The sequence below is a fragment of the Podarcis vaucheri genome, assembly GCF_965113315.1.
Source record: "Podarcis vaucheri genome assembly, chromosome: 14".
Classification (NCBI taxonomy): domain Eukaryota; kingdom Metazoa; phylum Chordata; class Lepidosauria; order Squamata; family Lacertidae; genus Podarcis; species Podarcis vaucheri.
In genome coordinates, this window is record NC_138752.1 from 46,147,760 (window position 1) to 46,165,259 (window position 17,500).

The window sequence follows — 17,500 nt, forward strand, 5'->3', positions numbered from 1 at the left end:
AGCATTCATTTACTTACCTAGGAAAGCTACTTTCAAGTGTCAAGATGTAGTTAAGAAACCCCTTTTCCCCTGCACAGAGAAGAGCAGACATGTTTAGCTGCAGAATTCCATGCACAGTATAGTGTGGGTTTGGGCTGTCTTGCAGTAAGGGAGACAAAGAGGGTTTGTAAGAAAGAGAAGCTGTGCTCCTGTGGCCCAGGAGACGGGGGAACCCCTTCTCTCTGAACGGAAAGAAATGGAAAGAGAGCCAGACCATCAGAGGACACAACCATACCATTAAAACCAGTACGACTTCATTGATTTGGGAGAGGGACTGGAGATCTGAGCTACAAAGGACAGGGCACTTTCATGATTTCCCAGGTAATACTAATGAGGATGGAGGGAAGGATATGCGCTTAGCTTCCAAACTGCCCCGGTTCCTGCTACATTCAAGGGCTGCGCCACACACAACACTTTTGCAGCAGTTGTTTTCCTGCATGGCTGAAGGTGCCAATGGACGGACATGGGCCATTCTGCGCCATGCGCATAAGCTTTGGTGGAAATCCTCTGCGCAGCAGTGGGAACTGCACCCCCCCTCTTGTGCAGTTTTGTGAGGTTAATCCAGAAAAGGTAGTTTCCGTGGAGGCAGCTCCTTTGGGGTCCTGCAACTCTCTTCCACACAGGGAGGTACATACTTCTCAGGAGAGTTTTCTAAATATCCCCAAAACACCCAGAGAAATTGGGCGGAGGGTCTAGCTTTTTCCATGGTTCTGTTTATCCCCTGTGCTTGTTGCCAAAGCCCTTCACAAGGAGGAAGAAGAAGCTTTCGTGCCTTGGCTGCTGATTTCTTTAGCTGCCGGCTTCCCTTGTGACATCTGAAGCACGCTGAGTCCTTGCTGAAAGGGAAGATCAGCACAAAGGCCTGAGGAAGAACAGGACCACGCCGGTCGGAGGGACCTTGGTGCGAATGGGATCGTTGAGCTTGAAGGTCCCCATGAACAACTTTTCCAGCACTTCATAGACCTTGTAGCCTGCCTTGCAGTCCAAGATGCCCAGAAGTCCCAGAGTCGTCACAATTGGCTTTGGTGCCCCATCAGTGCCGTTGTTCATCACTGCTACCGCGAACTGGCCATTGACGAGGGGCCTCTTCCATACTTCCAAGTGTTGGCTCTGTCAGGCAGAGATGGGGAGAGGCTTGGTTACTGACGTTTAGCTTAATGCTGGGAAACTACTGGGTAACTCACTTAAAGATCTAAAAGAACGCCTCACCCGTTACAAACGCAATCAAAGACCTCCTGCAGGCACCACCTTATCAGAAGGTCAAATGTGTCTGTCCTGGACTGGCCGACTGGATACAGAGGAATGGTGGGAGACATAGGCTGGGGAACCCCCAGGGGAAGAAGGCTCAGAGTCCGGGGATTGGTGGTGGGATGACGATGAGCGGTCAGAGAGAGAAAAGAGAGCAGACTGGGAGAAGCAGGTGTCGGAAGCAGAAGAGGCAACAGGGTTTAGTGAGAAGGGAGAGTCTGTGCCAGAGAGCAGTCCAGAGGCAAAAGCAGAAGTGTGTGTGTATGTGTGTGAAGAGGCAGAGTTGAGACAGGCTGCTGAAGAAGCCAGGGAGTCTCCCCCTCCTGCTGCCACCAGCTCCCCTCCCTCCTGGTCTCCTAGAACACGCAGAGAAAGGAAAAGAGCAGAGATGGGTTGTGCATAGACACAGTTGCAACTGCTTTGGAAAGACCCCTGAAGAGGAGAAGCCTTAGAGAGTGGTGGCAAGGCGGGGACCTTCAGTCCTCACAACTGCCTCATTGAGGGCACGCCCTACTGGGAAGAGTTGCTGTGATCACTAGGCCTGCACTGTTTTGGTTTCTTTGAATAAAGAGCTAACTGCGCTGACAGTGTAATTTTTTGTTGACCTACGCTCGACTACGGGTCCTGAGACGTATGATATAGGAATCCAGCCTACTCTTTTGAATTCCCTCCCTTTACATCAGATGTGAGGGAGCTTTGGCCCTCCAGGTGTTGATGAACAACAACTCCTACCGTCCCTGGTCACTGACTATGTTTGTTGGGGCTGATGGGAGTTGATGTTCGGCACATCTGGCGGGCCAAAGGTTCCCCACTTCGTTGCATACTAGTCAGGCGCCATCTTTGTCATCTTTTTGGCACCTGCTGAATACTTTTCTCTTTCAACAAACCTTTCAAGTGGAGATCTTTCTGCCACTCAGCATCTAAGCTATTTTTGAACAAGGAATTGTTTTTAAATGTTTGAATTGTGTTTGTTTATGTAACTGGTTTTGGACATGTTTACGCTTTTCTTTTTTATGGTTGCAGCTCACAATCTGCATTACAATTGACTTTTGTACAGCGCCCAGTCATTTGGACATTGGATAAATATTTATCACTGGGCATTGCCATCGCCACAATTACCATTAATTCGTAAGCTGCTGCCTTGACACGGTGTACAGGAAATGGCAGCGATTCCGCCCAAGCCATCTGGCACCGGACTGCTTTCTCAAAGGGTCTGGTGACCTACAATGCACACAATCTCTGCGCTGCGCCTACGAACAAAATTCATAGTTGCCTTATACTGGGTCAGACTCACTGACTGGCAAAGGCTCTTCAGGGTTTCAGGCAAGAAGACTACCTGGAGATGGCGGGAATGGAACCTGAGACTATTTGCATGCGAGGCAGAGCTATGCAGACTTCCGCTCCTTCTTGAGGTCACTGTCCATGCAACTCTGCAGGGATGGGACATGTACAGAAGTAGAGGAGTTTGGGGGAGGCAGTGATGGTGTTACTCCTGATGGTCAGCATTTGCTGACTTGCCTCCGATAGGAAAATGACTGTGGCCAGCGCTGTAGCATAGGAAGCGACACTAAACTCTTTATTAGCAAAACAGCATCTGCACAGGAGTATCAGGCCTAATGAGCAACTCAGGTCTTGCCGCCATGAAGCAGTTGCACAGACTAAAGATCCCTGCCTCCCCATAGCCATCTAAGTCCCCCTCCTCTCCAGGGATTTCCCCCTAAGCAACTGTGCCTGCAGGCCTGTCTTTTATGCCTCTCCTGCTTCTGGGGGACAAGCGGGGAGTGGTGCTCGTCACAGCAGGCGGGGAAGACACTCATGACTCTTCATCTCTGCTTCTTGTCCTCCCTCCTCTCCTGCTTCAGCTTCTGCCACTGATTCTGGACTGCTCTCTGCTACAGACTCTCCCCGCTCACTAAGCCCTGTTATCCCTTCAGCTTCTGACACCTCCTCTTCCCAGTCTTCTCCCTCTGACCCCTCATCAACATCCCACCACCACTGTCCAGGCTCTGTGTCTTCTTCCCAGCTGGTTCCTCCAACCATTCCTCTGCACCCAGCCAATGCTTGTCAGCACAGGACTGCAGTGAATGGTTACAACATGGGCTTCTTTCAAGTTGGGGACAGGAAACCTGTAGCTCTCCAGAAGCTGCTGGACTACAACTCCCATCATCCCTGAACACTGCTCCCGCTGGCTGGGGCTGATGGGTGCTGGGAGTCTGACAACATCTGGAGGCCCGCAGGCAACCCAAACCTGCTCAAGGTGGCTGGCAGAGTTCTGGCTATGGCCACCAAATTCCCAGTATTGGCACAACCTAATCCGGGGTGTGGCAAAGAGAGCGCACAGAGCTATTATTAGGTTCGATACTCTGCTTAATTATTACCCTGCTGTGCCTATCAATCCTAGGAATTGGTGATGTGTGTGGGGGAAACCTGCAGGCCGCAACTATCAGCAGGTATCACACTCACAGCTGGAGCCTCATTACGAAATGAGGTGTGGCTCCCATTGATTTGGGATCAGGTGGAAGGCCCGTGTGTGGGAGGGACAGATATCCGGGGGAGGAGGGTGTCGCCGGAGTAATATTAATGACCAAGAAGGTAAGAAAACAAATCGCCTGCTGGTTGCAGGAAGGAGCGGGATGGCAAAGCGCTAAGTCCCGATGCTGATCGAGTTCACATGCCACAAGGGATGAGTGCGTGCGAGGACAATTACGGAAAGAAGGAGCCGGGAGCCTGATGCTGGCCAAGGTGGCCCCAGGAGACTCAAAAGCCCAAGCTGGATCCTGCCACAAAGCCAGCTGCTGCTGTGTCATCCAGTGCTTCAGTGGCCATGTAGGAACTGCTCCTAACTGCTCCTGCTCATTTGTGGTTCTTTCTTCCCCTCTGTTTACCTTGAATAGAAAAATGGTTACGCAGGACATCCCGTTTCTGGTTTCCTGGTTTCTGAGCTTCTGCCCAACTTGGAAAATGCCACATGTTGTTTTTCTTACAAACTGGCATTGCTGAACCTCTCCAGCCCCTCCCATGTCCCTCAGCTGTTTATGGCGATGTCCAGCGTTCAGGCAAGAGCTGTGCCTCAGCGGTAGAACATTTGCTTTGCCAAGAGAAGGCCTAAGGTTTGAGGAACAACCCCTGCCTGAAACACCTACCAGTCTTGAGCTGCCAGTCAGGGCAGACAATACTGACTTAGACGCACATTGGCACAAAGCTGCTTTCTATGGATTACTGTATTTTTCGCTCTATAAGATGCACCAGAACACAAGACGCACCTAGTTTTTGGAGGAGGAAAACAAGAAAAAAAATATTCTGAATCTCAGAAGCCAGAACAGCAAGAGGGATCGCTGTGCAGCGGAAACAGCAATCCCTCTTGCTGTTCTGGCTTCTGGGATAGCTGCGCAGCCTGCATTCGCTCCATGAGACGCACAAACATTTCCCCTTACTTTTTAGGAGGGAAAAAGTGAGTCATATAGAGCAAAAAATACGGTACTCCGCAGCGGTGAAGTACAGTGTTCGACATGAGAGAGAAGGCTAAGAAGTGATCTGTGTAGGCAAGCAAAGAAACATCAACAAAGGTTTCATTGTATTATTATATTAATCACCTTCTAAACCTCTGTCTCAGGGCCACTTACACATAAAACAGAAAAAAATATTCCTGGGACTCTAGGAATCCTGCTGCAACCCTATCTTAGCGCCAAAGCACTTGCTTTGCAGGCCGGCCCCAGGTTTTATCCCTGCCACCTCCAGTTAAAGCAAGGGTGGGGGACCTAAAGCCCAGGACCAAATGAGTCCCTCCAGGCCACTCTAGCTGGTGCTCAAGTCTCTCCCCAGGACACACCCGGGAGGGCTGCCTGGTTGGCGCTGACCCGTGACACAGCCTTTTCAGTGGCAGTTCCCCAGTTGTGGAATGCCCTCCCTAGTGAGGCTGCCTCGCTACATGATTGCTAACTTTCAGAAGGGAATGGAAAACATTCCTGCTTTTGCTGGCTGAAGAATACTGTTCCTGGCAACCCTGAGATCAGTGGATGAAAGTACCGTATTGGTCCGAATATAAGCCGCACATTTGAAATTGGAGGGGGGAAAGAAAAAAAGAAAAAATACCTGAATATAAGCCACTCCATTCTTCGCTACTCCTGCCTGCATATTGGATATGGGGGGGGGAGCTGCGCTGCGTTGCTGTTGGCCTTTCCCCTTCCTCACCCTCTCCCCCTTCCTGGCCTTGGGGGAGAGGATGGGGGACCACGCACAGGGTGGGCACTGCTTTGCCACTTTCCTGGTTGCCTACTGTGAGGTTGAGAATATAAGCCGCACTTTAACTTGTCACGGTTGGAATTTGGGGGGGAGGAAGTGAGACTTATATTCAGGCCAATACGGTATGTTTTTTTATTGTGGTTGGCGTTTAGAATGTTTTAATCTGTTTTGGAATGCTTTTGCTTTGATTTTTAATTGTATATCTTTTTGCAGCCCTGGGGTGCATGGGAAGAAGAAGCCAGGTATACAATTTTAATTAAATGATGAGAAGAATAATAATACTCCCTTCCATCTCCCCTCAAGTGATTCTGCCTAGTTGGAATGCCTTTCAGAACTAGGAGAACGCCTCATGCTTGCCTGGCTGGAGAGGTGTGTGTACAGTAACCTCGGACTCCTACACAGCTGACTTTTGTCAAATAACTTGCTTCACTCACTTCCCCCTGGCTCCACCCACTGTCCCATTGGCCACACCCATTTTGCCTTTGGCCCCACCCACCACAGGCACACAGCTTCCAGACTGCAAAGAGCTTCCCTGCACAGAATTTTGCTTAATGGTTGCCATTAATTTGATTTTAATTAATTTTTATAATGAAAGGTTTTTAGAATGTTGGATTATTTTGATTGTTGTTAGCCGCCCTGAGCCCAGCTTCGGCTGGGGAGGGTGGGGTATAAATAAAATTTATTATTATTATTATTATTATTATTATTATTATTATTATTCCCTGGACCTGAGTTGAAGGATCTTGGGGGAGAGGGAATTTATGAACAGGGGGACTTAAGACCTTGGAGAGCTGCTGCCAATCAGAATAGGGGATGCTGAGGTAGATGGACTAAATCTGGCACTGGCACAAGGTGGCCTTGTACGTCCATATGCAGCTTAGCTGCATGGACAACCCATTCCATGGATGACATGTTTTCAGGCTCTTGCAACCACCCAGAGGATAAAGAGAGTTATTGCTCAGGTCACTCAGTAACCGTACCTTTGCAATACGCTTCCCTTGAATCCCCAGATTGTCTTGGTTGATGTAGATGAGCAGTGGGTTCTGCAAGATGTTCTTGGCCTCGGTCGAGATCGTCCGTAAGTTACAGGACATGAAGAAAGGGGCCGCCAGCATTGCCCACAGGGCCACCTGCACTTTCGACTGCTCGTAGCTCAGGCCAAAGTTACCAATGATCAGCTGGGGGGGGGGGGAAACACAACACAAGAGAAAGAACATTTTATTCAGCAGAGTGTCATCTTCTAGAGGAAGAGCAACACAAAATGAAAGGAAAAAATGATTTACAGCTTCGAAACCGGATCCTGAATGTAAAGACAAATTGGAATGAGTTTATCCCTGATTAGGTTTGCCATGGCCTGATGGTTATTACCTTGTGGTAACACAGAGGCAGGTTTTGGTGCCAGTGTTGTGGAATGCCCTCCCTGATGAAACATCACAGCCCTCCATATATGCTGGCATTCCTCCAGCCCTTGAAGACACACCTGTTTAGGTAAGTGTTCCCCTGAACGGAACATGCAGTTTTATTGCTTTAACTGTTCAATGGTATTAATTATCACACTTTTTAATGGTTGATTGTATGTTTTAATGCCTTCATGGATTTGTTAATTGTGCATTTTAATTATGTACTAATTTTAATCGTCGTTGGATGAGGGGCACTTGGAAGCCATTTTGGCAAAAAAGCGGTATATAAATCAATAATAACCACAACATCTTATTTTAAATATTCATAGGGCACCTTTCCAAGCGAGTTATTACAACTACTAGCTGCCAAGGACTTGCAGAATGAGGTATTCTTACTTTGGCATTTGTAATAATAATAATTAGAAGACTGCCATTTTATACAATAAATTACTGGCTTGCAAAGCCCTTTGTTTATACACAGGCCAGTAAACCATGCAGTAACCTTCAAGGTGGGCCACTATCCCTGGGAACTGCTGAGCACGGGCACCACTAAAAGTGGAGGGCAGCCCTGACTCATGGGGGGCACAATTCATGGGGGAGTTCTGCTGAATAAGCTGATCAGCTCCCACCATCCCTGACTGCTGGCTTGGGAGCCCTGCCACAATTGCAGAGGCACGCATTGCCCATCCCTGCTTAAGACAGCATCTTCCAGCAATGCAGACCACTTTCTTAGGTTCTGTGTCAATGTCCCCTTTGGATAGGTAGATTCTTATCAAATTCATGTTGATTCTTTCTATACAACTTAGAAGTTTTTCTTGCAATCAAGAAGTATATAAAAATAGTGTCAAATAAATCAATAAATTTCCACCTGTGGGCAGAAAAACATGAAAGGCTGTACAGACATACCTTGGTTTTTGAACAGCTTAGTTCTCAAATGTTTTGGCTTCCGAACGCCGCAAACCCAGAAATGAGTGTTCCGGTTTGCGAAATATTTTGGGAAGCTGAACGTCCGATGGGGCTTCTGTGGCTTCCATTGGCTGCAGAAAGCTGGCTGCAGCCAATCAGAAGCTGCGCTTTGGTTTTCAAACGTTTGGAAGTTGAACAGACTTCCGGAACGGATTCCGTCCAACTTCCAAGGCACGGCTGTATAGGAATTAAAAGCGCTGGAAATTTAAAGGAAGCTCTGCAGAACAGAGGAAGGAAAACACCCTCTAGTGGTTACTTGGAGTGTGCAGGTTGTCAGGCTTCGTTTAGGGATTTCCCTGCCTCTCTTATCATTTGCAGTCCAAATGTCCTCCTAAATCAGACCTGCAGTCTTCTTTTCTCAGATTGCCTTGGAGCTATTATAAGAAGCGCAGTTTCTGGATCAGACTGAAGCCCTTCTCACCGACCATCCTGTCTCCAGAGCAACCACTCAAGATATCTCTGGGAAATTTGTGACTGCAGCACGCAAGGTGATAGCCATTCCTTGGGGTTTGTTCCCAACAGCCGGAATTCAGAAGCGTCCTGTTTCTGTGCATGAAGGTTCTGCAGGGCAACATTCTGTCCTAGATGTTATTTAGCATCTAAAGGAAGCCACTGGGAGCAGACTTTAGGAGCATGGTGCCATCAGCATGCTGATGACATGCAGCTCTAGTTCTCTGAATAGGAGAGGTCATGCAAGACCTGGACTGGTGCCTTCATTCTGTGGGCACCTGTGGACTGGATGAGGGGCAGTAAAGTGAGTTTGGATCATGGCAAGGCAGATGCTCTGTGGGTAAATGGTGCTCAAATTCGAGTTGCCTGTTCTGGACAGGGCCGTGCTCCCTCTAAAGGTGCATAGCTTCCCCATCCTCAAAGGACAAAGGACATGGACTCCAAGGCTATCTTTGCTTGGGAGGAGATCCTTTGCAAGTCCCAGCACCAGAGGAGTCCACAATGACAGCACCTCTCTAGCGTTGCCTTCCAAAGACACCAGTTTGGAAGAGCTAGTAGAAACTTGGCCTTCCTACACCACTGGCTGCTGAAACTATCAGGGACCCTTTAAGAGTAGAGGCTCCACTTACTATGGGAAGGGAAAGCTGCTCAAAGGAGACTGCAGGCTGATTTAAGGCTCAGTCTGGGTTTGAAGGACGTTGGAGCAACATTCAGCCTTCCTTATCAGACTGGCAGACTATGGGAGCTATCCAGGGTGCTACCTGGCTTGCCTTCTGACCTCTGCTTTGACTGACCTTATTTACCTAGACTTGCCCCCTGCCTTGTCTGGCCTGGCCTTGCTGGGGGCCTGATCCTGGTTTGACCTGACTTTCTGGAAGTGGTGCTGGCAATCTGTAACCTGGCTATCCCTGGCCTCTGTGCCTGGAACATGCCCCCCACTGGGGTTAGAACCCTGCCCCCACACCTCCCAGTAAGTCCAAACAGAAAAAATATCTTCCCATGTCTAATATTTTCTGCCCCAGGACAGAAATTTTTCCAGAGCACCTTTGGATGTCTGCCTTCTGCAGTCTCTTCTGTGCATCGATGCTGCTATCGTGTTTCTGTCTTCTCCCTAAAAGCAACGGTCTACAATCCTAGTACTGCTCTTAGTGTTTCTCTTAGAGCCTACAAGAATTCTAAGCAGAAGGGACGGCAGTATGGGAAGAGTTCGCTTTACCGTATCGGGATCATTCCACCTTCCGGGTCCTGCAACAGGCTGAATTATGTCCTGATGATTTCCGTACCACTCAATGATGTGGAAGAGGCTGTCCCAAGAGTCTTCGATATCACCAAAATTTCTCCACAGGTTGCATATTTTGCCAAGTAAAGTATAATTCACCTGGATAAAAACAACAGGGGCACAAAGGCACAGACGTTGCTAGGAATCTGGTGCTGCCCGTGCGCTTGCTGCTGCACTCAAGCAGTACAAGCTCACAGGCTGAGCAAATGAACAGATACAAATCTTATAACAGCTGTTGGGTCAAGTACAGCCCCTTGTCCCAACCACACCTGGAACAATGAGAACAAGCGACTGGTGAAGCACATACAGGTGATAACACTCCTCGCTAACTAGCTGTCTAGGCAACCTGACTGCAGACCTGTGCTCTGTCTCAGATGCTTGGAGCAACAGTGTAATCCACCCCATCCCTTCTTAACACCCCCCCCCGGCTGATGCAGTCCCATTGCCTTAAGCCATGGGTAGGCAAACTAAGGCCCGGGGGCTGGATCCAGCCCAATCACCTTCTAAATCCAGCCCGCGGACAGTCCGGGAATCAGCGTGTTTTTACATGAGTAGAATGTGTCCTTTTATTTAAAATGTATCTCTGGGTTATTTGTGGGACATAGGAATTCATTCATTCCCCCCCCCCAAAAAAAAATAGTCTGGCCTCCTACAAGGTCTGAGGGACAGTAGACGGCCCCGCTGCTGAAAAAGTTTGCTGACACCTGCCTTAAGCCTTTCCTTGAATGAGGAAACAACAGAAGAGGGAATGCCCAGGCGTTTTCCAAAGACACGACCTGCTCTGGGAGCTCTCCATGCCCGCTTGCAGCTCTTCTCTTGACTCCTGCTCTTTTCCCCCTTGCTCTGACTGCCTGGTCTCCTGCTCCTGACTCCTCCTCTACCAGCAGCCACTTCACGGGTGGCACAGAACCACATAGACCAGCAGCCCCTTTCCCTGGATCTTCCTCCTCCCATACTGTCTCCTTTGTCAACACATTCCCCCACACCCCAGGCTCCTGCCCGTCCCTGACAGCCCTTGAAGGTGGTCATCAATCTCCATGCACAGCCTGAAGGTGAAGAGAGGAAAATGCCAGGCTGGTTGGTGGGCAGCGATGGAGTGGTCTTTGCCATCACTCCGTACCCCTTTCCCCAGACTGGCAAAAGCACTTGCTGACCAGGGTTCTATCCAGACACAGAAAGCCCATTTATGAAACATGTCTTGTCTCCCATCTCTACCCGTGGAATAAATGGTCCCATGGTCTTGAGAATGTTGCCTGTCCCAAGGCAAAGGCAGAGACTCAGAAACAGGTGCAGAAATTACCTTCGGCGGAAGGCCCCCCTCGTAGGCAGGCCAGCTGCAAGAAAAGGCAATGGGCCGTCCCGTTTTGTTCAATGCCGCACTCATCTTTGGGTAGCCTGGGCAATAAAGAAAGAAAGGGCTGGCAGCGGGCTGCTTTTAATATTGACAAAAGCAGTGGCAGCTGGTTTGCTGGAACTGGTGGGGTGAAAAGCAGGGAGGTCAACAGCAGGTGGCACCAGAGCAAATGGTATCCTTCTCATCCTCTTCCCTGCTAAGTTCTACAAACATAACAGGAAACCTAAGGAGGAGGAGGAAGGTGACAGGCAGTGCCCCTCCCCACTGGCTGGAAGTAAGGAAGGAGGGAGGGAGGTGGGGGTTGGCTGAGGTCAGACAGAGCTTGATGGGCCCATGCCCCATTTGCCCAAATGCACCAGCCTCCACTGTTACAATGGCACAATGTCTATGCAGGCATGCTGAAGCCCACTGATTTCCACAGACATTGGTACATCTAACTCAACACTAGCATCTAACTCTATTTTTGTAAACCGCTTTGAGTTTTGTTTCATTTTTGAATCAGGTGGTGCATAAATCTTATGCAATGAACAACTGAACAGGACTGCTAGTGCTAAAAAGGACTACAAAGCAAAACCATTTAATGCATCCACTGCCTTTGTGGATTACTCCATTTTAAAGAAGGACAATCTGGGATTTGCCGGCTTCAACTGAAAATCCCCTCCTTCCTGCGATCCTTCCTGTTTATTGACAGGCACGAACCTGCTGCCTTGATGGAAGAATTGGAGAAGCAGCCATCCAGCTTCAGCATGTCAACCCCCCACTCAGCAAAGGTCTTCGCATCTGTCTCAATAGTATCCAGGGTCGTCCCAGGGTAGCCTGAGCAGGTCTTGCTGCCCAGGTCACTGTAGATGCCAAACTTCAGGCCTTTGGAGTGAACCTGGGTGAGAAGAGGCAAGAGGGAGAGCCATGACCCCAGAGTCCAGTGGGGACCATGACACAGAGTCAGAGGTTACAGTGATACCAGCTCAAGAAAGGGGCCATGTTCCCGACTCTGAGCATGATGCTGGGGATCCTGAGGGCTGGCAGGCTCAGCAATCTCCCACAGTTAATGAGCCTTTTTCAGCCTGAGGTCCACATTTTCTTCTGGGCAGACTTCCAAAGGCCGTGTGCCACTGGTTGGTGGAGCCAGAGGCAAAACTGGGTGGAGCAAAGAATACAAATTTTAACTTTTTTGCCAACTCTTTTATTTGCTTTTGTCGTATCAGCTTATTGAATAAGCACAACAGACTATAACAAAACAAAAATTCATAGAAGCGCAAATTTCCCCGAGAGCAAACACAACTGTTAAGGCTTCATTGCATTTCAAATAATGCAAAGGAGACAGAATCATTTAGTTTGCTAAATATGCTGCATCTGAATTAAGGGTCGTCTTGCAAAAGTCTGTTTTGAGGAGAATTCACTTATGACCTTTATAGAGTTTCTATACATATTCACACACACCTCTCTATCCTCCATCCAGATAAGTAAGAGGTGTTCCAGTGCACCCGCTGGAGCACACTGCTCTCTCAGAGTTCTTGGTGCTGAGACAACTAACTTGCCTCATTATGCCTTGTGGGCTCCTCCTCAAGGGCAGAAAAAGACTTATAGGAGGGTCCAAAGTTCAATTTGTGGCGTGTATGCTTTCCATTTGGCTCTGGTTAAAATGTTTTGGCTTAAATCAAGTGAAAAGTGTGTTTCTTTATGGCCCAATTTGCACAGCACAAAAAGTTGTGGAATCCCATTCAGGACATGCCAGAGTCAGTAGGCTTCTGGTGCCTGTTGAAGAATATTACTCTAGCAGGTATTGCAACTGAATACAGTACTGATTTTATCATTTTAACTCATTTTCATTGTATTGACTTTCTTGTACACTGCAATTAAGTGGCGTATATACTGTTGAAATAAATAAAAACCAATACACAAGAGGGCTCTTTCATGCCTTCTTGTTTGTGCCAAAAGGAAACAAATCATGATCCTGGCTTGCTGTGTCTGAATTAGGCATTGTGGCTTGTGCTCCATTAAAGCATAACTAGCAAGCCAAGAAGAAACCATGACTACATTAATACTATTAATTAAATTGGTTAACCAATTGTCACACAAAAATAGCATATGTAGAAGCACTTTTACACAAAACACATACAAAGTCCGTAAGAAATACACAAAGCTACATCCTCTGTAAACTATAGCAGAAGCTTAATCTTAAGTAGCTTTTTTCTTGCAGCTTTTAAATAAATCTGAAAGCTTTCAGAACAAATGCATTTTATTGAACTTACGTAATCGGCAAGGGCTTTAATGCCACTGGGGAACCTTTCAGGGTTGGGCTGCAACCTGCCTTGTGCGTCTCTTTTATTTGCTGCCCAGCAATCATCCAGGTTGACATACTTGTAGCCGAGCCGCAACCATCCGTCGCCAGCCAGCCTGTCTGCCATAGCCTTGATCAAGTGTTCACTGTTAATGAACAAGTTAGAAAGCTAGTGTGAACAGGGCCTGCTATGTTAGATGGCCGGTTTGAAAAGCCACCCTTTATCAACTCTTTCTGGAGCTGCTCTGCCTAATGTGATTGAACTTGACAAACATCAGCCTAGACTAATACATAACATGTTGAAAACAAAAACGAAAAAACCCCAAGATTTCCAGAGGTGATCTATATGATGCTGGAGCTTAGCTGCATAGAGAGGAACAGAGAATTGTCATGCAAACTCTTTAAAAGAGGGCTGGTTATAAAAAGCCTTTTGATAAAATGGAGACATTATTAACATTGGGGCAACCAAGGCACTGATTAAACAGGCTGCAAACTGCAACAGTACACTTGAAGCCTAGGTTTGTTTAGGTATGACAATGGAAGAGTCTCACAATCTCTATTTAAAAGAGTGGAAACAACTTGTTTAAAGATAGCTTCAGCAAAGCAATGCTCACCATCTGAAAAATGCTTTGTTGCCTCATTGTGGGATGAGACATGGCCAGTCCAATACTTTACTTTTCCTGTCTTTGTGGCTACACTGATGTGATCTAAGAGGTGTGGTATGGGACTTCCCTGAAGCATCCCTGAAGGTATGGGGGGACCTCTTAGGCAGGGGAAAAGAGAAGACTGTGCCAGATCTCATTGCTGTGATCTTGGTTTCAAAGGGATATAAGTGTGGGGAACTGAAATAAGCCTGCAGGTGCATCTGTTCAAGTAAGCTAAAATTCCCTTATGATACTGGTGCAGTTTTCCTCATTAGAATGATAGGTTCCAAAAAACTTAAGGTTCAAGCCACAAACAGTAGCATGTGTGATTCATGCACCTTTTAGTTGATGCAGACTTCAGGTAAAAACCACAGGCAGACAACCCCTACCATTGCATTAATGGTTCTCTAGGATGTAAAGAACAAACCAAACCAGTGGAATTCCTCACTTTATGACCATTCCCTCCTCCCTGCAATCCCCCCAAAAAAACTATTGTTCTAATAACAGCATCCAAGTCAACAGCTTCAGTACAACTTGCAGCACATTTCCCCCACCTGATGCAGTTGTCAGGATCATTTTTGCAGTCTGTGTTACATCTAAAACGTTCCCAAGGCACCCAGCCCATTGGCGGAGTCTTCAGCAGTCCGTTATCCAGGGAAGCACAGCAGGCTGCAAGGCCCAGCAATATCCCCAGGGAAAAGTGCAACATGATTCAGACACCACCCCCTGTAAAAATCAGAAGAGGGCACATCTGATCATGGGAGGTGGAGCAAGGTTGTTTTCTTCTGCTCTGGAGGGTAGAACCTGAACCAATGGCTTCAAGTTAGATTCAAGAAGATTCTGACAAAACACCAGGAAGAACGTTCTGATAGCAAGAGCTGTTTGATGGTGGAACAGACTCCCTCGGAAGATGGAACCTTCATTGGAGGCTTTTAAGCAGAGGTTGGATGGTCATCTTGTAGCCTGTCATGGATGCTTTATATGAGATTATTGCATTGTAGGGAGTTGGAATAGATGACGCTTGGAGTTCCTTCCAACTGTACAATTCTATGATTCTATAATAATCCAACATATTACTTCATTTCAGTGGTTTCAAATAATTTCTGATGTTTGAGGCACCTTATATGTATCTTTGGTCACCACAGGAAAGACAATAAGCAAATGGGAAGCAAAAGAAGAGGTACCATGCTGCCTTTGCTAATTCCAGGTTGTTTTACTAAGCAATAAGCACCTCTAGTACAACATTTATTTATTATTCTATTTATGACTCACTTCCCAGGAGGCATCATGGAGCAATTAACAGCAGAATAAAAATACATGTCAAGCAATTGCATGCATAAAAACCAATTAAAATAGTTTCTTATATACATACATACATATACTGTACATACAAACACATATCCATATACACACGAAAGCACATATAAGATAAATTCAAATTCAGAACACATACCTACTGAGATAATTACAATTGTTATTATTATTACCCACCCTTCACCAGCAGGTTCCAGGGCAGGTTACAATGATTTAAAATTAGAATTAGAAACAGCTAAAACAGATTACATTCACAAGAGATGAATACAGGTATATATATGAACACTATATATTGAAGATGCCACACCCACCTCTGCAAGGAGGGATTTCTGCAACTTAGGGGCAACCACAGAGAATGCAGTCTCCTGGGCCACCCCCACCCCTCCAAGGTTGGTGGAACAATCAAGATGGCTCCCTCTGTTTATCTTAACACCCAAGAAGGAAGGAAGTGGTCTCTCGGATCCTTGAGGCCTAAGTCATTTAGTGCTTTAAACACAAGGGTGAGAACCTTGAATTGGGACTGGCAAGCAATGAAGCTGTTTTCGAACAGGAGTTACCATACGGGTTCTAATTGGAACTCCAATTAGTAATCTGGCCACTGCATTTTGGACCAATTGAAGTTTCTAAGTTGCTTTCAATGACAGCTCCGGGTACAATGTATCACAATAGTCCACTCTGGAAGGGTCTGTAGCTGGTGAATCAGGTATAGCAGGACACAGGCAATCTTAACCACTGAGGCCATCAGGGCCTCAAGTAACAATGTTGGTTGGACCCAGAAGGACCCCCAAGCTATGAACCAACTCCTTGCAGGGAAGTGCTACTCTGTCTAGAACCCTGTCTTACTATTTTTTGGACTCAGTGAATACCACTACTGTCTCTTGGAGAGTCAGATCTCCATTTAGGAGAGACTTTTAGAACATATTCAATAGGCACCAAAATAACAGAAGGCACCTGTCTGATATAAAACGAGTGAGAGTTAAGGACACAAGAACCTGCTGGATCTGGTCAACAGCCCATTTAGTACAGCAATTCTGTTCTCATGGTGGGCACCCAGATGGCGTTGGAAAACCCAAATATTTCCAAAGGGCACGTGTCACCACACTAAAAGCGTGATTCCAACATTGCGCTGAATGGACCCCCTGATAGGATGGTTACCTGCTGAATGCCTTCCACACAGAACACAATGATGGGGTTGGGAACATAAATGATGAGACAATCTCATCCCCTGTATATCCCCCCAAAAAACTTCTGCTGATCACTCCTTTATGCTTGTGGCATGAATTACTGCTTAAATCCCTGCTGAATTAAGTTTTCTGCAGGAATTCCTCCACCTCCCTACCATCAGGTTAGGCAATCCTAGTCACCATTCACACGCTTGTGGGATCTCATAAGCCTGCCACAAAAACCAGTATGCAACAAAACACCATTTTCAGCTGATGGCACTGCACACTGGGAAGTCTCTCAGTGATGGCTCCCCTGCTGCTGTGCCCTTGTCTGGATAAGGCCACCCACTACATTTGGCTGCAAAAGTGAGCAAGTCTGAAGACTAAAACAGGTTTCAAAGGTGCCAGAATCTTTAAGGCTTTTTGAATTTCCGTATTGTGTTTTTTATTATTATTAATGGGTAGGGAGTCATTTTACCCCTTCTCTGTGCGATTCCCCCTCACTGCATTTAGGGTTTTGAATGGCCTTTTCGAGCGTCATCAGAGTGACGTCACAAGGGCTGACTGTGACGTCAGCCGGAGAAAGAAAACGCCTCCACTTATCATCGAGGGCCCTTTAAAACACGCCCCCTTGGGAAAGCTCCTCCCATGTTCCAGGAGGGCCATGCGCAGGCGCACTGTCCCTGGTGGTTTGAAAGCGAGAGGGTACGCGAGGCCGCCACAGCCCGCATGCGCAGTACAGCCGGCTCGCTTTTCTCCTCAGCCTGACAGCCTGTCACGTTCCCTTCCAGAGACAAACGCCGGTGACTAACCCTTCGGGTAAAAAAGGATGGCAGGCAACGCCCGCATCCTATCTACCAGCGGCGCCCCCTGGAAAGCCTTCACCTTATTTACCCACCTTTCCTCACGAACACGGAACAACTCTAATTGCCGGTCAGGGGAAGGGCGGGACTCGCAGAGATCGGCGGTTGGCCGGGCGCACGCGCCCTATCAGCGGTGCCGACGCATAGCACGGCAGCCAACGGCGGGAGGGCTCCTGGTCGGTTCGACCAATGAGAAGGCGGCGAACGAGGCACTGGAGGCGTGCCCTGGGAATCAAACGACAGCCAATGGGAAGCGG

General features: G+C 47.6%; 1 protein-coding gene across 6 annotated transcripts; it reads right to left on the reverse strand.

Annotated features, from left to right (window-relative positions):
- Positions 1–271: 271 nt before the first annotated feature.
- Positions 272–17,497, reverse strand: LOC309519058 (alpha-N-acetylgalactosaminidase-like). 6 transcript variants are annotated; one of them, XM_082199839.1, is made up of 8 exons: positions 17,275–17,497; positions 14,458–14,629; positions 13,231–13,405; positions 11,678–11,855; positions 10,925–11,019; positions 9,562–9,723; positions 6,510–6,707; positions 272–1,149 (listed from the first exon to the last, which is right to left on the reverse strand). In XM_082199839.1, exons 2-8 carry the CDS (start codon positions 14,610–14,612, stop codon positions 889–891), a joined length of 1,224 nt encoding a protein of 407 aa, XP_082055965.1. In that variant the 5' UTR covers positions 14,613–14,629; positions 17,275–17,497; the 3' UTR covers positions 272–888. The 6 variants fall into 6 exon arrangements, with proteins under 6 accessions (XP_082055965.1, XP_082055964.1, XP_082055966.1 ...); XM_082199838.1 differs by lacking the exon at positions 17,275–17,497 and adding an exon at positions 16,859–17,255; XM_082199840.1 differs by lacking the exon at positions 17,275–17,497 and adding an exon at positions 17,193–17,254.
- Between the last annotated feature and the right edge of the window lie 3 nt (positions 17,498–17,500).